General features: G+C 48.2%; 1 protein-coding gene across 2 annotated transcripts; it reads left to right on the top strand.

Moving 5' to 3' along the window:
* The first annotated feature begins 14 nt into the window (after positions 1–14).
* QDPR (quinoid dihydropteridine reductase) lies at positions 15–19,959 on the top strand. Of its 2 annotated transcripts, XM_070791843.1 has the most exons (7): positions 15–170; positions 3,121–3,213; positions 6,895–6,991; positions 9,861–10,001; positions 15,330–15,438; positions 16,409–16,492; positions 19,303–19,959. In XM_070791843.1, the coding sequence occupies exons 1-7, from the start codon at positions 72–74 to the stop codon at positions 19,406–19,408; spliced, it is 729 nt and encodes a 242-aa protein (XP_070647944.1). In that variant the 5' UTR covers positions 15–71; the 3' UTR covers positions 19,409–19,959. The 2 variants fall into 2 exon arrangements, with proteins under 2 accessions (XP_070647944.1, XP_070647945.1); XM_070791844.1 differs by lacking the exon at positions 9,861–10,001.
* Positions 19,960–20,990: the final 1,031 nt, after the last annotated feature.

Raw genomic sequence — 20,990 nt, 5'->3', positions numbered from 1 at the left:
GCGGGGCGGGGCGGGGCGCCGCGTCCGCAATCCGGGCGGCGGCGGCAGCGGCAGCCGAACGCGGCGGAGGGATGGCGGCGGCCGCGGGCGAGGCGCGCCGGGTGCTGGTGTACGGCGGCCGGGGCGCGCTGGGCTCGCGATGCGTGCAGGCCTTCCGGGCCCGCAACTGGGTAATTCGGCGGGCTGGCGCGGAGGGGCCTTCGGGCGCCGCGATGCAGGGCGGTCTGGAAGGGAGCTGGGGGCCGCTGAACCCCCCGAGACGTGAGTGCTCGCAGGTGCTCGCACAGGTCGACACGTCTGCGTGCGCACCCGGGCCGAGGTGCAGGGCCTTGCTCTGCCGGGAGGCTGGCGCAGGGGGCTCTGCTCTCCGGCCTCTGCGCGGTCCGGAGTGTCGGGCGTGATTCAGGACAGACCAGAACCGGAGGGAGAGGTCACGGGAGGGAAGGATCTGAAATCACTGCCTTGTTCACGGCCACTGGGGTTACTAGCCCTGTGACCCTGAACTGACCGCTTCATGTTAGCGAGCCTCACTTTCCCCATCTGTAAAATGGGGGTACTAATTGTATTTATTTCTTAGAGGTGTTATGAGGATTAAATAATCGGTGTCATTACGCATAAGTTGTAAATTACCTGACGCTGGTAAAAGCTATTTAAATGTTAGCTACTATTGATATACATATGTTATTGATATATACCTGCTCAGTTGCTTCAGTCGTGTCCGACTTTTTACGACCCAGTGGACTGTAGCCCGCCAGGCTCTTCTGTCCATGGAATTCTTCTCTAGGCAAGAATACTGGAGTGGGTTGTCATTTCCTTGTCCAGGAGATCTTCCTGACCCAGGGATCAAACTCGCATCTCTTGTTTTGGCATGGTTTTTTTTTTTTAAATCACGAGCGCCACGTGGGAAACCCCCTATTGATATATATCCCTGTTCCATTAGCTTCCCTTGTATGTGATATTTTGAAAGCTTGCAAATGCCTTTTGTTTGGCAAAGTCTACTTGGAGTACTTGGCATCATGGGTAGGAGGGGCGCTTGTCACCGAGCCAGGGACCCTGCCCCCTGCCCTCTGCCCCTAGCCCGCCCCGCGAATTCCAGGTGGAGACTCCGCCCACAGTATCTTCAGTTGCAGCGGCTTCTTGCTCAGAGACCCCCCGCTGTAGCTCCGGGAGCTTTACTGGGGGTTTACTTGCCCGCAGCAGCAGCAGCCTGGGACCAAGGAGAAAGGCAGCCAGGGTTTTCATCTCGTATTAGTGTAGGAATATGCTTCGAAGGGTTCTGAATACCCACCATTTACCTGTCTTGAGATGTCTTCCCAGGTCTGCAGGAGGGGTGGGTGGTGACCATGGAACATTTAAGGACTGCCGGCCCAGGGCCAGGCACTAAGCTCCTGCACATCAGAGCCCCTCCATAGTCTTAGTTCCATTTAGTCTTTCCAGTAACGTTAATACAGAGTTAAAACATGTATATAGAGAATCTAGAAAAATGGTACAGATCCCTAGAGATCAAACCAGTTAATCCTAAAGGAAATCAATCCTAATATTCATTGGAAGGACTGATGCTGAAGCTGAAGCTCCAATACTGTGGCCACCTGATGTGAAGAGTTGACTCATTAGAAAAGACTCTGATGCTGGGAAAGACTGAGGGCAGGAGGAGAAGGGGGCGACAGAGGACTAGGTGGACACGAGTTTGAGCAAGCTCCGAGAGTTGGTGAAGAACAGGGAAGCCTGGGGTGCCACAGTGCATGGGGTTCCAAAGAGTAGGACACAACTGAGCAGCTGAACAAACAAAGCAAATAGCTGATTCAGGCTGTTGTGCAGCAGAAGCTAACACAACATTGTAAAGCAGTTATCCTCCAATTAAAAATACAGGGCTCCTGTATCTGTGTGTTACAGGTGCAGGGGCTGTGCTTCCTCTCGGGGCGGGGGCGGGGGGTGAACGGTGGCTGTCCTTTCACGTGGTCAATCTGGAGAGCTGACCTACCCGTGGCTCTGTCTTTCCCTCCCTTCCTTCCTGGGAGCTCTGGGGGCTCTGGGATGGAGCTCTTTCTTTGTCTCAGTACCCTCCTCGCTGTGACACAGAGCAGTGAGTGTTTTGAATGGATGCTGTGTTCTTCAAAGCTTGTAGGGGAGATGTTTATCTCTGGGGCCTTCAGACTGCAGGGCCCTGGAGCTTTCTGAGTCAGCACCAAGCGTCAGCAGCCGATGTTGTTCAGTCGCTCGGTCGTGTCCTACTCTGGGACCCAATGGACTGCGGCATGCCAGGCTCCTCTGTCCTCCACTATCTCCCAGAGTTTGCTCAAACCGTTATCCATTGAGTCTGTGATGCCACTCATCCACCGTAGCATCCTGCATTTCATTTAATTCTGTCACTAACCCTGTTGATTGCTGACAGCCCACATTTTGCATGGGAGGAACCTCTGCCGAGTGGGTGGATGAGAGAGTCGCTGTATGGCAGAACCAGGATTCAAACTCTGACCTGATATCCATGCCCATAGTCATCCTTTCGTGCCCTGGGACACGGGTTGGAAAATTCCAGTTCTCCACGGGCTGGATCTTGCCTGGCGCCTGTTATCACAGAGCCCAAGAGCTAAAAAGGAGTTCCCCATTTTTAATTAGTGAAAAGAAATCCAAAGAAGAGTAGCCACATGTGAACATTATATAGAATTCATAATTCAGTGACTGATGTCTTCTCAGCACACAGCCAGGCTCTTTCATCGATTGCTGGGCTGTTTTCTGTGGCTGCTCTCTAGCTGTGATAGCAGAGTTGAGTAGTTGCAGCAGAGGCCGTATGGCCTTCACAGCCTGAAAGACTTAGCCTCTGGCTCTTTAAGGAAAGGTTTGCAAATCCCTGGTCTCGGGCAGCTCTGCACCAGCAGGGTTTAGCTTTCAGAGGTGAGAGTGGAAGGGGAAGAGGTGTTTGGAGGTACAGTGTACTGGCCTGGGGATCAGGAAGGGGTATGCTGGCCAAAGCCGGAAAGCCTTGCAAGGGATGCTAGAGGTCAATTGCTAGGTCCTTTCTCTAGTGGGTTTTCGCTTAAGCCTCTAACCTGTCTCCAACTCCAGCATGAATCTGTCATGCCTGACTGCCTCTTGACCAAACCTGTTTTCTCCTTCCTCCAGTGGGTTGCCAGCATCGACGTGCAGGAGAACGAAGAGGCCAGTGCCAACGTCGTGGTTAAAATGACGGACTCGTTCACGGAGCAGGCCGACCAGGTGATTCCAGGGAAGGACTGCATGTGGGGTGGGGAGCCCTGGGGAGAGGGCTCCAGGGCGGTGTGTCCTTCCGTCTTTCAGGTGTCTCTCTAATTATGAGAGCCATTGTGCTCATGGAGGGAAATTTGGAAAAAGTGGGAAAAAAAAAAAAAAAAAAGACAAGTAGCCCATGATCCATGTCTAGTTAGCTCACTAGTTAGTTCACATTTTGGCCCATTTTCTTGTGCTTCCTCTGCATACTATAAGTCTTACAGGTTGAGATAAATTCGTATTTTATAAGCTATGGTCAGCTTCTCTTTTTTCAATTTAACTTAGCTTGAATTCTTTCTCAAATCACTTAATAACACCTCTGTGTCAACTTGTAATTTTTCTTTGTATGGATTGGTCACAGTTTCTTTGGTTTGTGCTTGTACATTTAAACTTTTTTTGCAATTTTTCTTTTTTTACTCTAACTTCTTTTACTTACTAATGTTAAGAATACTGTGGTGAACATCTTCATCTCCCTCTCTTATTTATTGAAGATACGTTCCAGAAAGCGGAGCTCCCCCTAAAAGCAAGAATACTAACAAACTAGGTCGTTTCCAATTATAAAGTGAAAGTGACAATGTTAGTCTCCGAGTCACGTCTGACTCTTTGCGACCCCGTAGACTGTTGTAGCCCACCAGGCTCTTCTGTCCATGGGATTCTCCAGGCAAGTGTACTGGAGTGGCTAGCCACTCCCTTCTCCGGGGGAATCTTCCCGACCAGGCGTATTGTAAAGAAGTCAGGCAAAACTCTACAGCTATATAGATAAATTGTGAAATATCCCTCTTTCTCCCTGTGACTGTGTCCCCAAGGAGGAACTGTTGACAGTTCGTTGGATGTCTTGGTATAAGTATCTGAGATGCTCTTAAGCAGATCTGTATTTCTGGAAGAGCCCTTCCCACCAGCTGCATGAAGGATGTGCTATCTGTGGTCTTCATGCCAACCCTGCAGCCCACAGTCCAAGGAAACCTCCTAATGATTTCTGTGCTTAATGATGTTATTGGTTTTATTGGACTTAATAGGAAAACTCGGAGAAGGCAATGGCACCCCACTCCAGTACTCTTGCCTGGAAAATCCCATGGATGGAGGAGTCTGGTAGGCTGCAGTCCATGGGGTTGCTAAGAGTTGGATATGACTGAGCTACTTCACTTTCATTTTCACTTTCACGCATTGGAGAAGGAAATGGCAACCCACTCCAGTGTTCTTGCCTGGAGAATCCCAGGGACAGGGGAGCCTGGTGGGCCACCGTCTGTGGGGTCGCACAGAGTCAGACATGACTGAAGTGACTTAGCAGCAGCAGCAGGAAAACTCAGTATGGCTTTGTTGTGTGTCAGACATTGTAAGAAGTGTCTTATTTGCAATAAGCCACTTAATCTCTTTAACACCCCAAAACCAAGTGTCTCATCGTATCTCCCTTTTAGAAATGGTATGGAAGCCCCAAGTATTTGCTCAGACAGGTCGTAGGTAGCAGAGCCGGGATTTGAACCTGGGCTCTGGTAGGGGGTGGTGCCTGTGCTCTTAACTGCATGTTAAAGTTGCTTCTCAGCAGAATAGCTTCGTGTGAATAAAGCAATGAAAACTTAAACCAGATGTGAGGGAGCCCCTGGGCGTGGACAGCTGCGGCTCCTGCAGCCATGGTCCTCTGCAGCCAGTGTCTCTCTTGCTCCTCTAGTTGCAGGTCTCTGATGTCTGCATCCCATTTCGGATGTGAAATTGTCCACATCTAAGACTTGACTATACGGTGCATCTTTAGGATGAAGATTGGGAAAAGCTTAGCTTTTAACATCTTTAACCCCTCCTGCGCCTTCTCGTCCCCTAGTTGCTCAATCAGGAATTTCTGGACAAACAGCATGACATCCAGGTTTTGAATCTAAAGCTCTAGAAGAGGAAGTCCAACCTTAGGACATGCAAATTAGGGCTTCCCAGGTGGCGCTAATGGGAAAGAACCCATCTGCCGGTGCGGTGCGGGAGACTTGAGGTGCAGCTTCAGTCCCTGGGTGGGAAGATTCGCTGGAGGAGGGCATGGCAACCCACTCCAGTGCTCTTGCCTAGAGAATCCCAGGGACAGAGGAGCCTGGCGGGCTATAGTCCATGGGGTCGCAATGAGTTGGACACGACGAATGAGCACCCATGCAGGCATATTTAAATTGGCTCCCTTAGGCTGAAAATTCACTAGTGACAGAAGATGAAGAAGTGGGAAAAAAACTAAACCTATAGAAGACTGTTGGATAGGCAGAAGGAAGAATTTAAGGGTGAGGAATTTTAAAATGCCTCATTTTAATTTTATTATAAAAATAGAACACAGAGGTGGTAAATGAAAAGAAAAAGACGAATCAAGCAGGAGCATTGTGCTTCCCTAAAACGTAGAGCACAGATTGTGTGCGGGTACAGAGGTCAGGGGAGATAACGCAGCTGCTGGCAGATGAGATCTTGCTGTTGGCAATGGGATGTGGCTTAGAAATGAAGGGGAGGCAGCCAGGGAACCGGGGTAACAGGAGGAAGACCTCAAAAGCTAGACCAGGGTTATGTCAGGTACTTGCCAAGGGATGGTCAGGAATCTACTTAAATTGAAAGATTTTGGTATAGAATGTAGAGGAGAGGAAAGATTGGTTTTCATTGCCAAATCGGTCTCTATGAAAGAATAATTTATTTCTGGCCATGCCCCGTGGCTTGCGGGATCCTAGTTCGCAAACCAGGGATGGAACTCATGCCCCTGCAGTGGAAGCGTGGAGTCCTAACCATCAGACCGCCAGGCAGTTCCCCTGAAAGAGTGATCTGAGGCTCAGAAATTGTTAGGGAAAGCCGTCAGAGACTGAAATGTTACTGCTGCGAGAATTCCACTGTCCTGTGTTAAGCTGCTTCTTTAGAAGCTTGATCTTAACAAAGTTGTTGACAGGGTATGATCCTTTGAGCCATTCCAGGAAAATATGGAAAAGATTCATGCATGATGGCCAGGGTTGTGTGTCTACTCAGGGTTTTGTTTTAATAAACTATAACAAAAGACATGTGTTTGTTTTTAACACCTTAAACATTTTAATCAAACAGAAGTAGAGAATTAAAATGAACCCCCATGTATTCATTGCTTACCAACATTTTGCCGTGAATTATTTTTTATTGCTTTTTTTTTTAAAGGAAAAAATTTCTTTTTGGCTTTGGTTTTTTTTTTTGGAGTTACAGTTAATGGGATGTTTGTATTGGAGGGAGAGTAGAATTGATTATCTCAGATTATGATTCTGTGATTGGCAAAGAAATTCTGGAAAGAAATATACCAGAAATCTAGCTATAGGCAGTGAAATCCTAGGTGATTTTTTAAAAAATGTGGAATGGTTCATGAATTTGTGTGTGATTTTTTTTTTAAACTTTTCCTACTTTATTTATTGTTTTATCCCAGGAATGTGTACGTCTCCACCCTTTAGAATATTCAGAAGACTCTAGGTTGCTTTATAAAAATCACACTGAAATGCAGTCAGGCTTTACTGTCCAAAATGTTCATTGTAAATTGGTCCTGCACCTGATTTTCAAAGTGTTAATTGCCAGGTACTGTGAGCTGACTTACAAAGAAGTGAAAGGTCAGTGGAGGTGACTATAGCAACGGCAGGCGTCAGCCTGTCGAGGTTTACCTACCACCTGTGCGTCTTCTCTGGTCCTCTGTTTCAGGTGACAGCTGAGGTGGGGAAGCTCCTGGGCACAGAGAAGGTGGACGCGATCCTTTGTGTGGCTGGAGGATGGGCCGGGGGCAATGCCAAGTCCAAGTGTGAGTCCTTTTCTGAGTTAATCTTTCACCTGCTCTGCTCTTTGTCCAGGTGCACGGGTCGGGCCTGTCCTATGTGCCAGGCCGGACGTTTTCCTGTCTGCCGCCCAGAATCTTTCTAGTTGCTGTAAGGTGGGGATCAACACCCTGTTCTACAGAGGAAGCAAAAAACCTCCCATAAAAGGGGTCAGGGGGCTTCCCTGGAGGCTCAGCAGTAAAGAATCCACCTGCAGTGCAGGAGCTGCAGGAGGCTGGGGTTCCATCCCTGGGTCACAAAGATCCCCTGGAGAAGGGAATGGCAACCCACTCCAGTGCTCCTGCCTGGAGAATCCCATGGACAGAGGAGCCTGGCGGGTGCAGTCCACAGGGGGCAAGGAGTCAGACACGACTGAAGTGACTTAGCACGCGAGGACGCTCAGAGGAGTTAGGGCAGAGGGGCCTTGAGATTAAAAAGGAGACAGGACGAAGTCAGCATGGTCCCCACCGCAGTCTTTCAGGGCTCGTTACTGGGATCTGGGAAAGTGAATGGAATGGAGAGATCATTCAGAAGTTCACAACTGAGCTTTTGTTGAAGCTGTGAGTTTATTTGCTATTTTTTTCTCGTGAACATTTTCAAATATACAGAAAAGATGAAAGAACCATTCAGTGCACACCTTTATGCCCCTGTCGAGGTTCAGTCCTTGTTAATGTTTGCCATACTCACATTCTCGTGCTTTCTCGCACACGTGTCCTCTGTGTGTGTATTTTTGCTGCTGTCGTTAATCATTTGAAAGTGCTTTGACACTTGACTGTATTTCAGTATGTGTCTCCAAGGATTAGGCCATTCTCTCGCGTTAGTGTAATACCATTCTCATACCTAAGGCAGTTACCAGTAATTCTGTGAGATTAATAGTACCAGCCCATGTTCCACCTACCTCAGTCTATTCCATAGCTGTTTCCCCTAGATTTATTCTAATCAGGGTTTATGTACGGCATTGTGTTACTGTTTGTGTCTCTCAATCTAGAATTTTTTTTTTTTCCCGTGATAGGCTTGGCAGGTCCAAAGCAGTTTCCACGTAGAATGCCCCCACCCTGAATGTGTCAGACCGTTTCTTTACGGTATCATTTACCTTGTTCCTCTGTCCCTGGTGTTTCCTGTGAGCTGGAAGGTAGGTCTGGAGAGTTGCTCAGATTCAGGTTAAATACTCTGGAGGTGAGGATGCTTCCTGAGTGATGTGGGCTTCACTCTGCACCCCTGTGAGTCCTCATCGTATCCCACGGCCTGCTCCGCCGTCCATCCAGAGTGATGCCGACTTTGATGCTGGGTCAGGCTTAAGGCAATAGATCTCCATCATAAGGTCCATTTTTCTATTTGCAATTGTGCTTTGGCATCATGTATGAGTATCCTGTTCCCAAACACCTTGAGAAACCCAAATTCCCCAGAACTAGTGGCTGTAAACATCCACTGATAATCAGTCCCTCCACTGGGGCTTGGAAAATGGGAGTTTTCCAGTTCTATCATTGCTTCTACATTTATCAGCCGGAGTGATTTAAAAAGGAATTGATTTTCTGTGTGTGCATGCACGTGTGTGTGCTCAGTCACGTCCGACTCTTGGCGACCCCGTGGACTGTAGCCCGCCAGCCTCCTGTGTCCGTGGGATTCTCCAGGCAAGAATACTGGCGTGGGTTGCCATTTCCTTCTCCTTCCCTGCGAACCACACCTAAATGTGAAATTGTCAGTTTGTCCGTGATCGGCTTGGCAGAACACCTGTTGGCCTTTTGCGTATTTTGGGAACAGGAAGTTATAATTGTGGGTCCACCCTTTTCTCCCCTAGTTCTTCTTAACGGGGAAATGCAGTGCCTTGGTCATCACCCACTGCAGACCCTCCTTCTGTATCAGGAGGGCTCTGTCTCTGGGTCACGGGTGCACTGGGTTCTGTGTATCCTGTGAGGGGGGAAAGGGATGGTCATTCAGCTGGTAATGTGACCTCCCTTACCAGTTGTTCCTCCTCACGTCTCTGGCGAGGCCAGAGGGTTAAAACAAATGCGAGATGGTTGTTATTTCAGCTTTCTTTTAAAGAGTCTTCAAAGTTGGCATTAAACTTTCAACCATAGAACACTGTCACTCCATGGAAGCCCTCTTTATGTCGTCATAGTCCCTGAGATCTTTTTATCACAGATAAAACTTGACTTAGACATATAGGTTCTACTTAAAAATCTGATGTCCTTTATGTATTTTTGTAATTTTAAAAATTATTTTTTTGGCCTTACCACGTGGCTTGTGGGATCTTAGTTCCCCGACCAGTGATCGAACCCAGACCTTGGCCGTGAGAGCATGGAGTTCTAACCGCTGGACCACCGGGGGAGTCCCCTAATGCCATTTATAAAGTAGGGCAGTGTTTGAATTAAAGCCAGTCCCACCTATCTGTTAGCAGTCCTCATTTATTGGTTGATGTTTACCAGTTTGGCTTCCCTGGTGGCTCAGATGGTAAAGAATCTGCCTGCAACGCAGGAGACCTGGGTTCAATCCCTGTGTTGGGAAGATCCCCTGGAGAAGGAAATGGCACCCCACTCCAGTATTCTTGCCTGGAGAATCCCATGGACAGAGGAGCCTGGTGGGCTACTGTTCATGGGGTCCAAAGAGTCAGACATGACTGAGTGACTAACACTAACCAGTTTGTAGGTGAGGAGGTTGAGGCTTGGGTGATCACGTGGCCTGGATTTGAACCTGCATCTCTGAGCACAAGCCCTGGGCTGTGTGTGTGTGTGTGTTAGATCTCCCTGCAGACCCAGAGTGGCCATGGGGGTTTCCTGGAGTGTTGGGTGCTGGGGGTCAAGCTCACCCTTCAGTTTCTTCCTTGTGAATGCTGACCTCGTGTGTCTCTTTGCTCAGCGCTCTTTAAAAACTGTGACCTGATGTGGAAGCAGAGCGTGTGGACATCCACCATCTCCAGCCACCTGGCCACCAAGCACCTCAAGGAAGGAGGCCTCCTGACCTTGGCAGGGGCCAGGGCCGCCCTGGACGGGACGCCCGGTGAGCCTCCGTTACCCCGTCTGTGAAATGGGAACGCTCACACTTTCTCACTCGCTGGGGTGCTGAGTGTGGGAGGGGGAGTATTAGAGCCCTTTACTCTCCAGGGCTGTTTGCAGTTGGGTGGCTTTTGCTCCCTGTTAGGCCCACATTTTTTTAGGGGCAGCGCCCCTCATCTTTTCACAGGCATTGTCCTCACGGTCATGCTGGCCAAGGACCACTGTCCTCTGGCACCGGCTTGTCTCGTGTGTGTATGTCTGGGACCCACCCAGGGAATGGGTGGTGTTGCAGTGACTCTCACCTCATTAATATGGGCTTTTCCCTGGTAGCTCAGATGGTAAAGAATCCACCTGCAATGCAGGAGACCCAGGTTCAGTCTCTGGATCGGGAAGATTCCCTGGCGAAGGGAACGGCAACCCACTCCAGTTCTTGCCTGGAGAATTCAGATAATACTGAGTTGCGAAGTCACTTTAGTCGTGTCCGACTCTGTGTGACCCCATAGATGGCAGCCCACCAGGCTCCCCCGTCCCTGGGATCCTCCAGGCAAGAACATGGAGTGGGTTGCCATTTCCTTCTCCAATGCATGAAAGTGAAAAGTGAAAGTGAAGTCACTCAGTCCTGTCCAACTCTGAGCGACCCCATGGACTGCAGCCTACCAGGCTCCTCCGTCCATGGGATTTCTCCGGCAGGAGTTCTGGAGTGGGGTGCCATTGCCTTCTCCGAATACTGAGTGACTAACACTTGTACTGAAGTGCGGGCAGGGGATGGTTAAGACTTCACCATCTGAATTTAGTGAGGGGTTGGGGACAGTTTACTCTCCCTTTGGATTGGGATAAAGGGGTTTAAGCAGGGAGTGGGGAACATAGTTCAGGGAGCCAGGAACTGTCTCCACTACCTAAATTAAACTCTTATAAAAAAAGAGGGGAGTGTTTTTGGACCTCTTTAGTAAGTGGTGAAACCTTGAGCATCTTTTTGAGTTTTTGTGTAGTGAACTGAACTGTGAGGCTTTTACAAATTAATCATTTTTTTGCCACTCATTTTATTAGGTTTCACAGAGAAAGTGATCTTATAAATCCATGGCTCTTGCAATAATTAACACTGTGTAAATGTTCATTGGTAGTCTGGCTGAGATCTGATTTTTGTTAAAATCAGAGACTCGAGAGAGTAAATACAGAAATGAGTAATAGCTTGACATTGAAAAGAGAAAACCCTAGGACTGAAACACTAATTTTTCTGAAGGACAAAACAGCTTTCTAGCCTTGCTTTTGGTTTATTAGTATCATTCTTTGCTTATAGTTTCTGATACTGGTTAAGACTATAGGATCTGGAACTATACAGGTTGGTTTCGTATTGTGGTTTTGCCGTTTGGTCGCTGTGTGATATTTGGCTAATTACTTAACCTCTCTGAGCCTCAGTTTTGTCATTTGTATAATGAGAAGAAACAGTAATACCTCCTTTATATGGTGGTTGGGACTTGCACACATCTTAATGGATGTAAATGGTTTAAGACAGGTATTGCAGAGAGTCAGCGGTAAATGTGAACTGTTATTATTTACTCCAGCTTTCTTTTTGCTCAGTTACTTCTTCAGATGTTGATAAGTTTGTTCCTCTTTTAGCTCTTTAGTTAGACGTTCTTAAATTTATTTGAGTCATGAAATCTTTTCACTTCTATTCAGACTCCAGAAAAATCTGGGGAAGTCTATGAAAGCAGGCGATGAACAGGCTTAATAGTCCTTGAAAACCCAAGAAGAGGTATTCAAAAATGAAAAGGTTTTCATGTGGAAACACGCTGAGAACCACCCCCCGCCCCCAGCTCCTCTTTCCAAGGTTGTTTATTTGGGGACAGTCCACTGGAGGATAAACGGTATCCAAGAGATGGTGATCTCTCTCCTGTACCATTTAAGGATCTGTGCTGTGTTTAGAAACCAGTCTTTAGGGACTACACTGATGACTTTATCCTTATTTATCTTCTTGATGAAGTGCGTTCTTTCCCCATGTTTTGCACATGATCCTCACCAGCAGTGTACAAAATTCTGTGGACTTAAACCTTTGGGGCTACTCGTTGCTCCTGGCTTGTTGTCCCCTCATCCGATTCCTTGCTTTCATGCTGTTTGAATGGGATGAAGAGAGAGTCCTGGGAGAAGAGAGAGTCAGATGAAATTCATGCGCTGGTTTGTTTAAAGCTGTTGGAGTGGTGATTTTTCACTCATTTATTTGTTATAGTTTTTATTGGAGTATAGTTGCTTTAAAATGTTGTGTTGGTTGCCACTGCACAGCAAAGTGAATCAGCTATAGGTACACATACATCCCCCTCTTTTGGATCTTCTTCCCATTTAGGTCACCACGGAGCCCTGAGCTATACGGTGGGTTCTCTATTAGTTGTCTATTTTATACATAGTAGTGTATACACAGAGAAGGCAATGGCACCCCACTCCAGTACTCTTGCCTGGAAAATCCCATGGGCGGAGAAGCCTGGCAGGCTGCAGTCCATGGGGTCACACAGTCGGACACGACTGACGGACTTCACTTTCACTTTTCACTTTCATGCGTTGGAGAAGGAAATGGCAACACACTCCAGTGTTCTTGCCTGGAGAATCCCAGGGACGGGGGAGCCTGGTGGGCTGCCATCTATGGGGTCGCACAGAGTCGGACACGACTGAAGCGACTTAGCAGCAGCAGCAGCAGCAGCAGCAGCAGTGTATATGCAATGTCAATCCCAGCCTCCCAACTCATCCCAACCCTTCCACTGGTTTATTTTAATTGCTACAGAGTTTGTTAGATCTTCATGCCATGGTCGGCCTTCTGCCCCTAATTAAGCCAAGAAAACCAGGCATGGTGAAATAATCTTCTTGTGCTTCTAAATAAAATTTTGAGACCTTGACCCTCTTTTGCAATTTGAGTCACTGTGGAAGCGGTTCAGTGATTGGCTGCTCCTCTGGGCTGTGAGTCCCACCTCCCACCAGACTCTGATGCCTCTTGAGCTGTTGTACTTGAAACAGCCGACCTGCTGGGTTTTTAGGGAGCGGCCGACCTTTGGAAGTAGTGGTTTTCTGAAGGCGGAGGGACGTTGGCAGCAATGAGCCAACAATGTTCTTTGTTGCTGTGATGGCTGCGTTTAGTGCATCTACAGCTGGGTGCTGTGGGGTGCTTCTGAGACGAGAGAGACCTCGTGTGTCTGTGGGACAGATGGAGCCCTGTCCTGATAAGCTGTTACGTATAGACTGAGTAAGCAACAGGATCCTTCTGTATCACACAGGGAACTAGTCAATATCCTGTAATAAACCCTAATGGAAGAGGATATTAAAAAAGAATGCATATGTGTGTGTGTGTGTGTGTGTATATATATGGGGCTTCCCTGGTGGCTCAGTTGGTAAAGAATCTACCTGCAGTGCAGGCACCATGGGTACAAGGCTTGGGTTGGGAAGATCCATGGATAAGAGAATGGCAACCCACTCTACTATTCTTGCCTGGGAAATCCCATGGACAGAGGAGCCTGGTGGGCTACAGCCCATGGGGCCACTGGAGTTGGCCATGACTTAGTGAGTAAACCACCACCATGTATGTGTGTGTGTGTGTATGTGTGTGTGTATGTGTGTGTATGTATGTGTGTGTGTATGTGTGTGTATGTGTGTGTGTGTATGTGTGTGTGTATATATGTGTGTGTGTATGTGTGTGTGTATGTGTGTGTATATGTAAGTGTGTGTATATGTGTGTGTATGTGTATGTGTGTGTATATATGTATGTGTGTGTATGTGTGTGTATATGTGTGTGTGTATGTGTGTGTGTGTATGTGTGTGTATATGTGTGTGTGTATGTGTGTGTATATGTGTGTATGTGTGTGTATGTGTATATATGTGTGTATATGTATGTGTGTGTATGTGTGTGTATATATGTGTGTGTGTATGTGTGTGTATGTGTGTGTATATATGTGTGTGTATGTGTGTGTGTATGTTTGTGTGTGTATGTGTGTGTGTATGTGTGTATGTGTGTGTATGTGTGTGTGTGTATGTGTATGTATATGTCTGTGTGTGTGTGTGTAACTGAATCACTTTGCTGCACAGCAGAAATTAACACATTATGGATCAACTATACTTCAGTTAAAAAAAGAAAGACATGCCTCGCTTCTATCAGCAAGCGTTCACTGACTGGTGGGGGAAAGGAAGGTCCATGGGAAGCAAGTATACGCATATGTTGCGATTGCTCAAATAGTGTGGTTTATTTTTTAATTACTTTTTTTGGAGTCTAGTTGATTTTCAGTGTGTTAGTTTCTGCTGTACAGCACAGTGAATCAGTTATATATATACACACACACACGCATATACACATATAGCCACTCCTTTTTCGATTCTGTCCCCATGTAGGCCATTACAGTCATGAGTCCGGTGCTCTGTGCTGTACAGTGGCTCCTCCTGTCCCTTCTGTTTCATATAGAGCGGCGTGTACGTGTCAGTCCCAGTCTCCCAATGTACCCCACCCCGCCTCCCTCCCTTGAGAACCATAAGTTTGTTTTCTGCATCTGTGTCTATTTCCCACCCCCCTCCCTTGATAACCATAAGTTTGTTTTCTGCATCTGTGTCTATTTCTGTGTTGTCAATACGTTTATTTGTATTGGGTTGGCCAAAGAGTTCGTTCGGGTTTTTCCATAACGTTTTACAGAAAAACCTGAGGGCCCTTTTTGGCCAACCCCGTACTGTTTTAGATTCCACGTGTAAGCAGTCTCATATGATTCAAATGGTGTCCTATAATGGGAGCCGGACCCCAGGGCACAGCACTTGTGTTAATATGATGGGCAACATGTATGGAGGTGCTCCCCTGTCCTGGGCCTAGAATTGAGTACTTTATCCCCATTTTTGCAGATGGGAAAACTGAGGGTTAGCAAGGTCTTGAGAAGCTGTCCAGGATTTCTGCAGTGGTGAATGGGAAGGGCTGGGCTTTGGACCTGCGCAGCCTGACCCTGAAGCCTGTACTTCAAACCACTGTGCCAACCCACAGGGCACCCAGCGGTGAATGCTGGCTGCTCACAAGCTGTTATGGATTCAAGGGTTCAGAACCCTTGCCTGGCTTTTCATCTCTCCGCTGGCCTCGGTACGAGTCTGTGTGTGAGCCTGGGCCTGTCCAAGCCTCCGTTTCCTTAGCAATAGAACTAGGATTAGCCTCGTGGCTTCTCTGATAACCATTAAATGCCAGGTGAATAGTAGGTTATGTCCTTCCCAGTTTCCAAAGATGTCCCTAGTTCTCTCTTCCCAGCCTCCTTGGGACCCTGGCGTGCTGCCCTTTGGATGTGCCAGTGGTGGCCAGTGGTCCCTGAAATGTTTTCTCCCCGTTTCCCAGGGATGATCGGCTACGGCATGGCCAAGGCCGCGGTTCACCAGCTCTGCCAGAGCCTGGCCGGGAAGAGCAGTGGCCTGCCGCCCGGGGCTGCAGCCGTCGCCCTGCTCCCGTAAGTGGCTGGGGGTCCCTCCACATCTGACCCCCACCCAGGGTTAACGTGGGTCCTGGAGTCACTCCACACCAGGGATGAGCGCGTGCTGTCACCTCAGCCCCTGAGAGTCGTCAAAGGCCCTGACGACACTTGTTTGGCTTTTGGATTATCTGGGCTTTCCCGGATGGTTGCTTAGCTGATGGGATGGGTCTTCCTGGCCTGCGTCTTCCTCATTTTCTGTCCTTGTGTCCCTCTTGATTAAGAAATAGTGGACACATTTAATTTTAATATCTGTAGCTCTGTCTTTCAAGTCATGTTAAGGTCAGCATGGAAGAAAGACTCCTGTTTGGTCTGTGGGTGTGGGAAGAGAATTTGGGGAGAATTTGGGGAACTCTGGGAGATGTTTCTGGAAGGATTTCCAGACCAAAGACCTTGTCTCTCGGCTTTAGTCCTGAAAGATGATGTCGGTGGGCTGGGGCTCTGGACGGTCCTCTCACCTTTCATTCTGAGATTCTGTGACCTGGTCCCAGGGCTATGATTCTGAGTGATTTCCCAGGCCTGAAAGTTCTGGGAAAGTCATTCATTTCAGAATTCTGTATTCTGTTATTGAAAGTCATAAGATTCCCTGGAAAACAGTACACAATGAAGGATGAGGCTGTCTTCCCCCCATATTTAAAGAAATATTATTATTACACTTAAAAAAATCCTGAGAAATGAGTCTGCTGCATTTTAGGGAGGGAATGGAGACACAGGCAGAAAAAGAGTTTACTGCAGTAAAGACTGTTTTAGAAAAAGGCAAAACGTGGCTCTTACCCAAAGTGCCTTGCTGGCTCAGGGCTGGGCTGGGCTGTGGTCTCTGACCGGGGGCAGCTTCCCAGCCTCCCTGGTGAGCTTCGAGTGGTCTGTCCACGTCGGCGTGGTCACCCTTGGTGCCATCGTCTCCCGGGAGTGGGGACACACACGTGACAGGCTTGTCTCTGCTCTGCAGGGTCACCCTGGACACCCCGGTGAACAGGAAGTCAATGCCCGAAGCCGACTTCAGCTCCTGGACGCCCTTGGAGTTCCTGGTCGAGTGAGTATCGAAGTCACGTCACTGACTCAGCAGCTCACAGCCCTCGTGCCTCCCTCTTGCGGGTGAAAGGACAGGCCCGTGTTCTCCTGGCTTATCAATCAACTCGCTGCTCCATGAGGTCCTGACCTCCAAGGGCATCTCGCAACTCTGTGTGAACCTCGCAGGCTGGAGGGGTTAATGGTGCCTCCGCCTCCACCAGGAGTGGTTCAATTCCTCTAGGCCTCAGCCTCTCAGTCTGTACAATGGGGGTCCGTGATGACCTTTGGGAGGGTAAGCCGTCGTAGAGTGGGACAGGCTCCCAGCCCATGTCTGACCCACAGAAATGCTGTGTGAGCCCATCGCCTGGAACACTGGCTCTCTCTGTTAACAAGCACAGCTGCATGGAGTGAGCTGCTGACCTGGGTGAGACCTCTGGGCCCACGTGTCTGAATTAGTGCCAAACCTCAGAAAAGCGTCCTTTGTCCCCCAGATCATATTCGGCCCCCAAGGCCCTTTGTGAATATGAGTGGCTTTGGAAGGTCAGGAGAGGATGCGCTTTCTGCTTGCTTGTGTTCACCTGGATCTCAGTTCCCTCAGACCCCTCTATTTAAGGGGGTGTTGAGCACATGTTCGCTGAGCACCCACTGGGGCTGGGGGCTGTGCTGCGCCTGGGGACGATGATGAGGGAGCAGGGACCACCTTGTCCAGCAGAGTGAGTGGTGAGCTGCCTGGATGGCTGTGTTCATATGGGATGTTTGTAGGCTTGCGATGTACTTCTGGTCTGAGGTTGCCTTTTATTTAGATGGAATTGGGAGATAGTTGCAACTTTTATGTTTGGAACAAGCGCTTACGTAGCACCTATGTGCCAAGCCATTTGACTTCATAACCCTGGTCTTATTAAATGCTTGTAGCAGGGGCCTCTTAAGTGGCTCGGTGGTAAAGAATCTGCCTGCCAATGTAGGAGACTCAGGAGATGGGAGTTCAATCCCTGGGTCAGGAAGAACCTCTGGAGGAGGACATAGCAACCCATTCCAGTATTCTTGCCTGGAAAAACCCCATGGATAGAGGAGCCTAGCAGGCTACAGTCCGTGGGGTCACAAAGCGTCAGACACGACTTAGTGACTGAGCAACAGCAACAACAGCTTCCCTGTACCTACTCAGCCCTGGGCGGTGGCAGCTCGAATGACTGGACGGCTGAAGGTCAGCTCTGGTCCAGCAGGTTTCTCATAGGCACTAAAGACCTCAGGAGCTCCTGAGGACTTTCTAGTGAAGGAGGGGCCACAGTCCCACCTGTGGGATGGGGGATGTCAGAGCGGACAGTATTCTCAACAGCAGGGGTTAATGCTTTAAAAATGACCAGGGGACTTCCCTGGCAGTCTAGTGGTTAAGACTATGTGTTCCCAATGCAGGGGACACAGGTTCAGTTCCTGATAGGGGTACTAAGATCCCGCATGCGGTATGGTGTGGCCAAATTAAAAAAAAAAATTATCAGTCTCTTGTTCAGTTCAGTTCAGTTCAGTAGCTCAGTCGTGTCCTACTCTTTGTGATCCCATGAATCGCAGCACGCCAGGCCTCCCTGTCCATCACCAACTCCCGGAGTTCACCCAGACTCATGTCCATCGAGTCAGTGATGCCATCCAACCATCTCATCCTCTGCCGTCCCCTTCTCCTCCTGCCCCCAATCCCTCCCAGCATCCGAGTCTTTTCCAATGAGTCAACTCTTCGCGTGAGGTGGCCAAAGTACTGGACTTTCAGCTTCAGCATCATTAAACCTTAATAATTCCTTGTACCCTTTTTCTTTCCTTGTTTTTTTTTTTTTTTTTGGCAACTGCTAGATTTTATTGAGATATAACTGACAATGATATAGATTGAAGGTATAGAGTTTGAGTTTTTATATTCACATACATTGTGAAAGGGCTTCCCTGGTGGTTCAGACAGTAAAGAATCTGCCTGCAATGCAGGAGATCTGGGTTCCCTCCCTGGCTCGGGAAGATCCTCTGTTGAAGGGAACGGCAACCCACTCCAGTATTCTTGCCTAGAGAATTCCACGGACAGAGGAGCCTGGCAGGCTGCCGTCCATTGGGGTCACAAAGAGTCGGACACGACTGAGTGACTGACACAAACACACACACACCGAACACAACTCCCCCAGGCAACCCACACCCCTCCCCACACAGAGCTGGTGATTAAATGCCCCATCCTGGCACCGGATGTGTTTTATTGCAGTACTGTGTTTTTTTAAATATCTTTTTCCATTGCATGGCACAGCCATGGATGCTCCATAAATGTTTGTTAAGAAAATAATAATAATTTTTTCTCTTTTTAACTTTCTGGGAGGTAATATAACAAAGTATAAAGTATTCTCCCCATGTCTCTCTCTCTTTTTTTCTAATTCTTTTTCCATTTATTCTGTTTTTTTAATTTAAATATATATTAAAAAGAATTTTACAATGTTGTGTTGGTTTCTGCCGTAACAACAATGCGAATCATCCCCTCTCTCCCTCTCCTCCCCCTTTCCCATCCCTCCTGGTCATCACAGAATGCCAGACTGGTGCCCATGTCTCTTAGGATGAACTCATGAAAATCTGTCTTTAATCACATAAAATCACTGTATTCCAACAACGCAGGAAAATAGCCAAGTGAAAACCTTGGCAAATCCTAACCACTCGGGAACTGCAGTCAGTGAAGTCCTAGAGTCACTGGGGACGTGGGTGTGTGTCCATGAGGCCTTGGAGGCTTTTTTAAAGCTGCTGCTTGGCCCTGATGTGAAGATAAGCCTGTGTCCAGAGTTTTGCTTTTAGAATGTAAAGCTTTTCTTCTTTTTGTTCTAGAACCTTCCATGACTGGATCACAGAGAAGAATCGACCAAGCTCAGGAAGCCTAATCCAGGTGGTGACCACGGAGGGGAAGACAGAGCTTACCACAGCATCTCTATAAGCTTCGTTTCACCGTCTGTCAGAAAAGTCATCAGTCCATCCGCACAGCCGAGTGTGGCCCTTGTTTTCTGTAATCCTGTTTGTGGGATGTGATTCTAAGTCCTGTTTTCCTCTCGCCTAATGTGCATTTGTTCTCCTAGGATGGTATCCAAGTTTGTATGAAATAAAAGCATGTGAGGCTCACAGACAGCAGCGTGGGTCAGTGTTATCCACGAGATTTGGGAGGTCTCAGGACGACCCCCTCTGCGTTGGTGTTGTATTGAATTGCTTTTGAGACTCTGCGTCTGAGTCCCTGACCGTGGCTGTTGACCGACTCGTTCAGAGATTTGTTGGGAATGGGGACATTTGGAGCCTGACTTATTTCTGAATGTTGTGCCTGTATCACAGATGTAGTTTTCGTAGCCTCGAATTCATCTGCCTTAAAGCTCCTTCTGTGGTATAAGCAAAATCCTGTGGACTCTGTCAAGGTGTCTTTTTCCTGTGAAGTTGCCGAGTGCCCACTTGTGATGGTGTGGTGTTTACCCTCCTAATAAATGCACTTCGTTTATGGTATTGTCTTCTCTAATTGAAACGCATCTTATGAACGATCATGGGTGACTGCACTAGAATCGTGGGCTGCCAGTGCTCTTTAGCTCTGCCAGTGCTCTTTAGTTCTAGAAAGGGGGTTGGATTCAAACCCTGAAATAAGTGTTTTCAGCACAGTGGCAAGAGGCACGATTGCCTCACAGGCGTACTGGAATCTGCAGGGTGGCCCGTGCGTTTAGAAGCAGGGCTCCTTGTGACTTCACACAGGCTGCTCTGAGAACTGGTGGTGCAGTGCGACCCCTTTGACAGGTGGCGAAACTGAGGCCCACAGCAGTGCCTTGTCATCCTCACAGTCAGTAGGTATCAGAGTGAGCCCGAACCCCAGTCACCAGATGGTTGCAGTTCACAGAGGCCTTTACCATGTTTGTCCTCTCCTTAATTCTTTTAAAGACTTTTTTTTTCATTGAAATAAAATTCATATAACATAAAATTGGTCATTTTACAGTGAAAAATTTGGTGGCATTTACTATGTTCACGGTGGTCTGGTGACCACCTCTGTCTGGTTCCCAAACGTGTTCATCATCCCCAAATCCAGCTCCTTAGCCGCCAAGCAGTCATTCTCTTCCTCCCGCCCCAGCCCCTGGCAGCCAACAGTCTGCTCTCTGTCTGCGTGAATTTACCTGTTCCGAATGTTTCAGAATGTAAATGCAGTCATGCACGATGTAGACTTCTGTGTCTGACTACTTCTACTTCCCAGGTGGCTCAGTGGATGAAGAATCCGCCCGCCACTGCAGGAAACGTGGGAGACACGGGTTGGATCCCTGTGTTGGAAGATCCCCTGGAGGAGAAAATGGCAACCCACTCCAGTATTCTTGCCTGGGAAATCCCATGGGCAGAGGAGCCGGGCAGGCTCTACAGTCCATGGGATCATAGTCAGACATGACTGCGCACACGCGTGGATTTTACTTAGCACGTTTTCAGGGTTCATCCACCATGTGTGCTTAGTCACACAGTCAAGTTCATATCCTTGGGAGACGATTTTATGAGCCCAATTCTTG

Source organism: Bos indicus, chromosome 6 (assembly GCF_029378745.1).
Source record: "Bos indicus isolate NIAB-ARS_2022 breed Sahiwal x Tharparkar chromosome 6, NIAB-ARS_B.indTharparkar_mat_pri_1.0, whole genome shotgun sequence".
Classification (NCBI taxonomy): domain Eukaryota; kingdom Metazoa; phylum Chordata; class Mammalia; order Artiodactyla; family Bovidae; genus Bos; species Bos indicus.
Note: the sequence above shows the minus strand (reverse complement) of the source record. Positions and strands in the feature narration are given on the sequence as shown.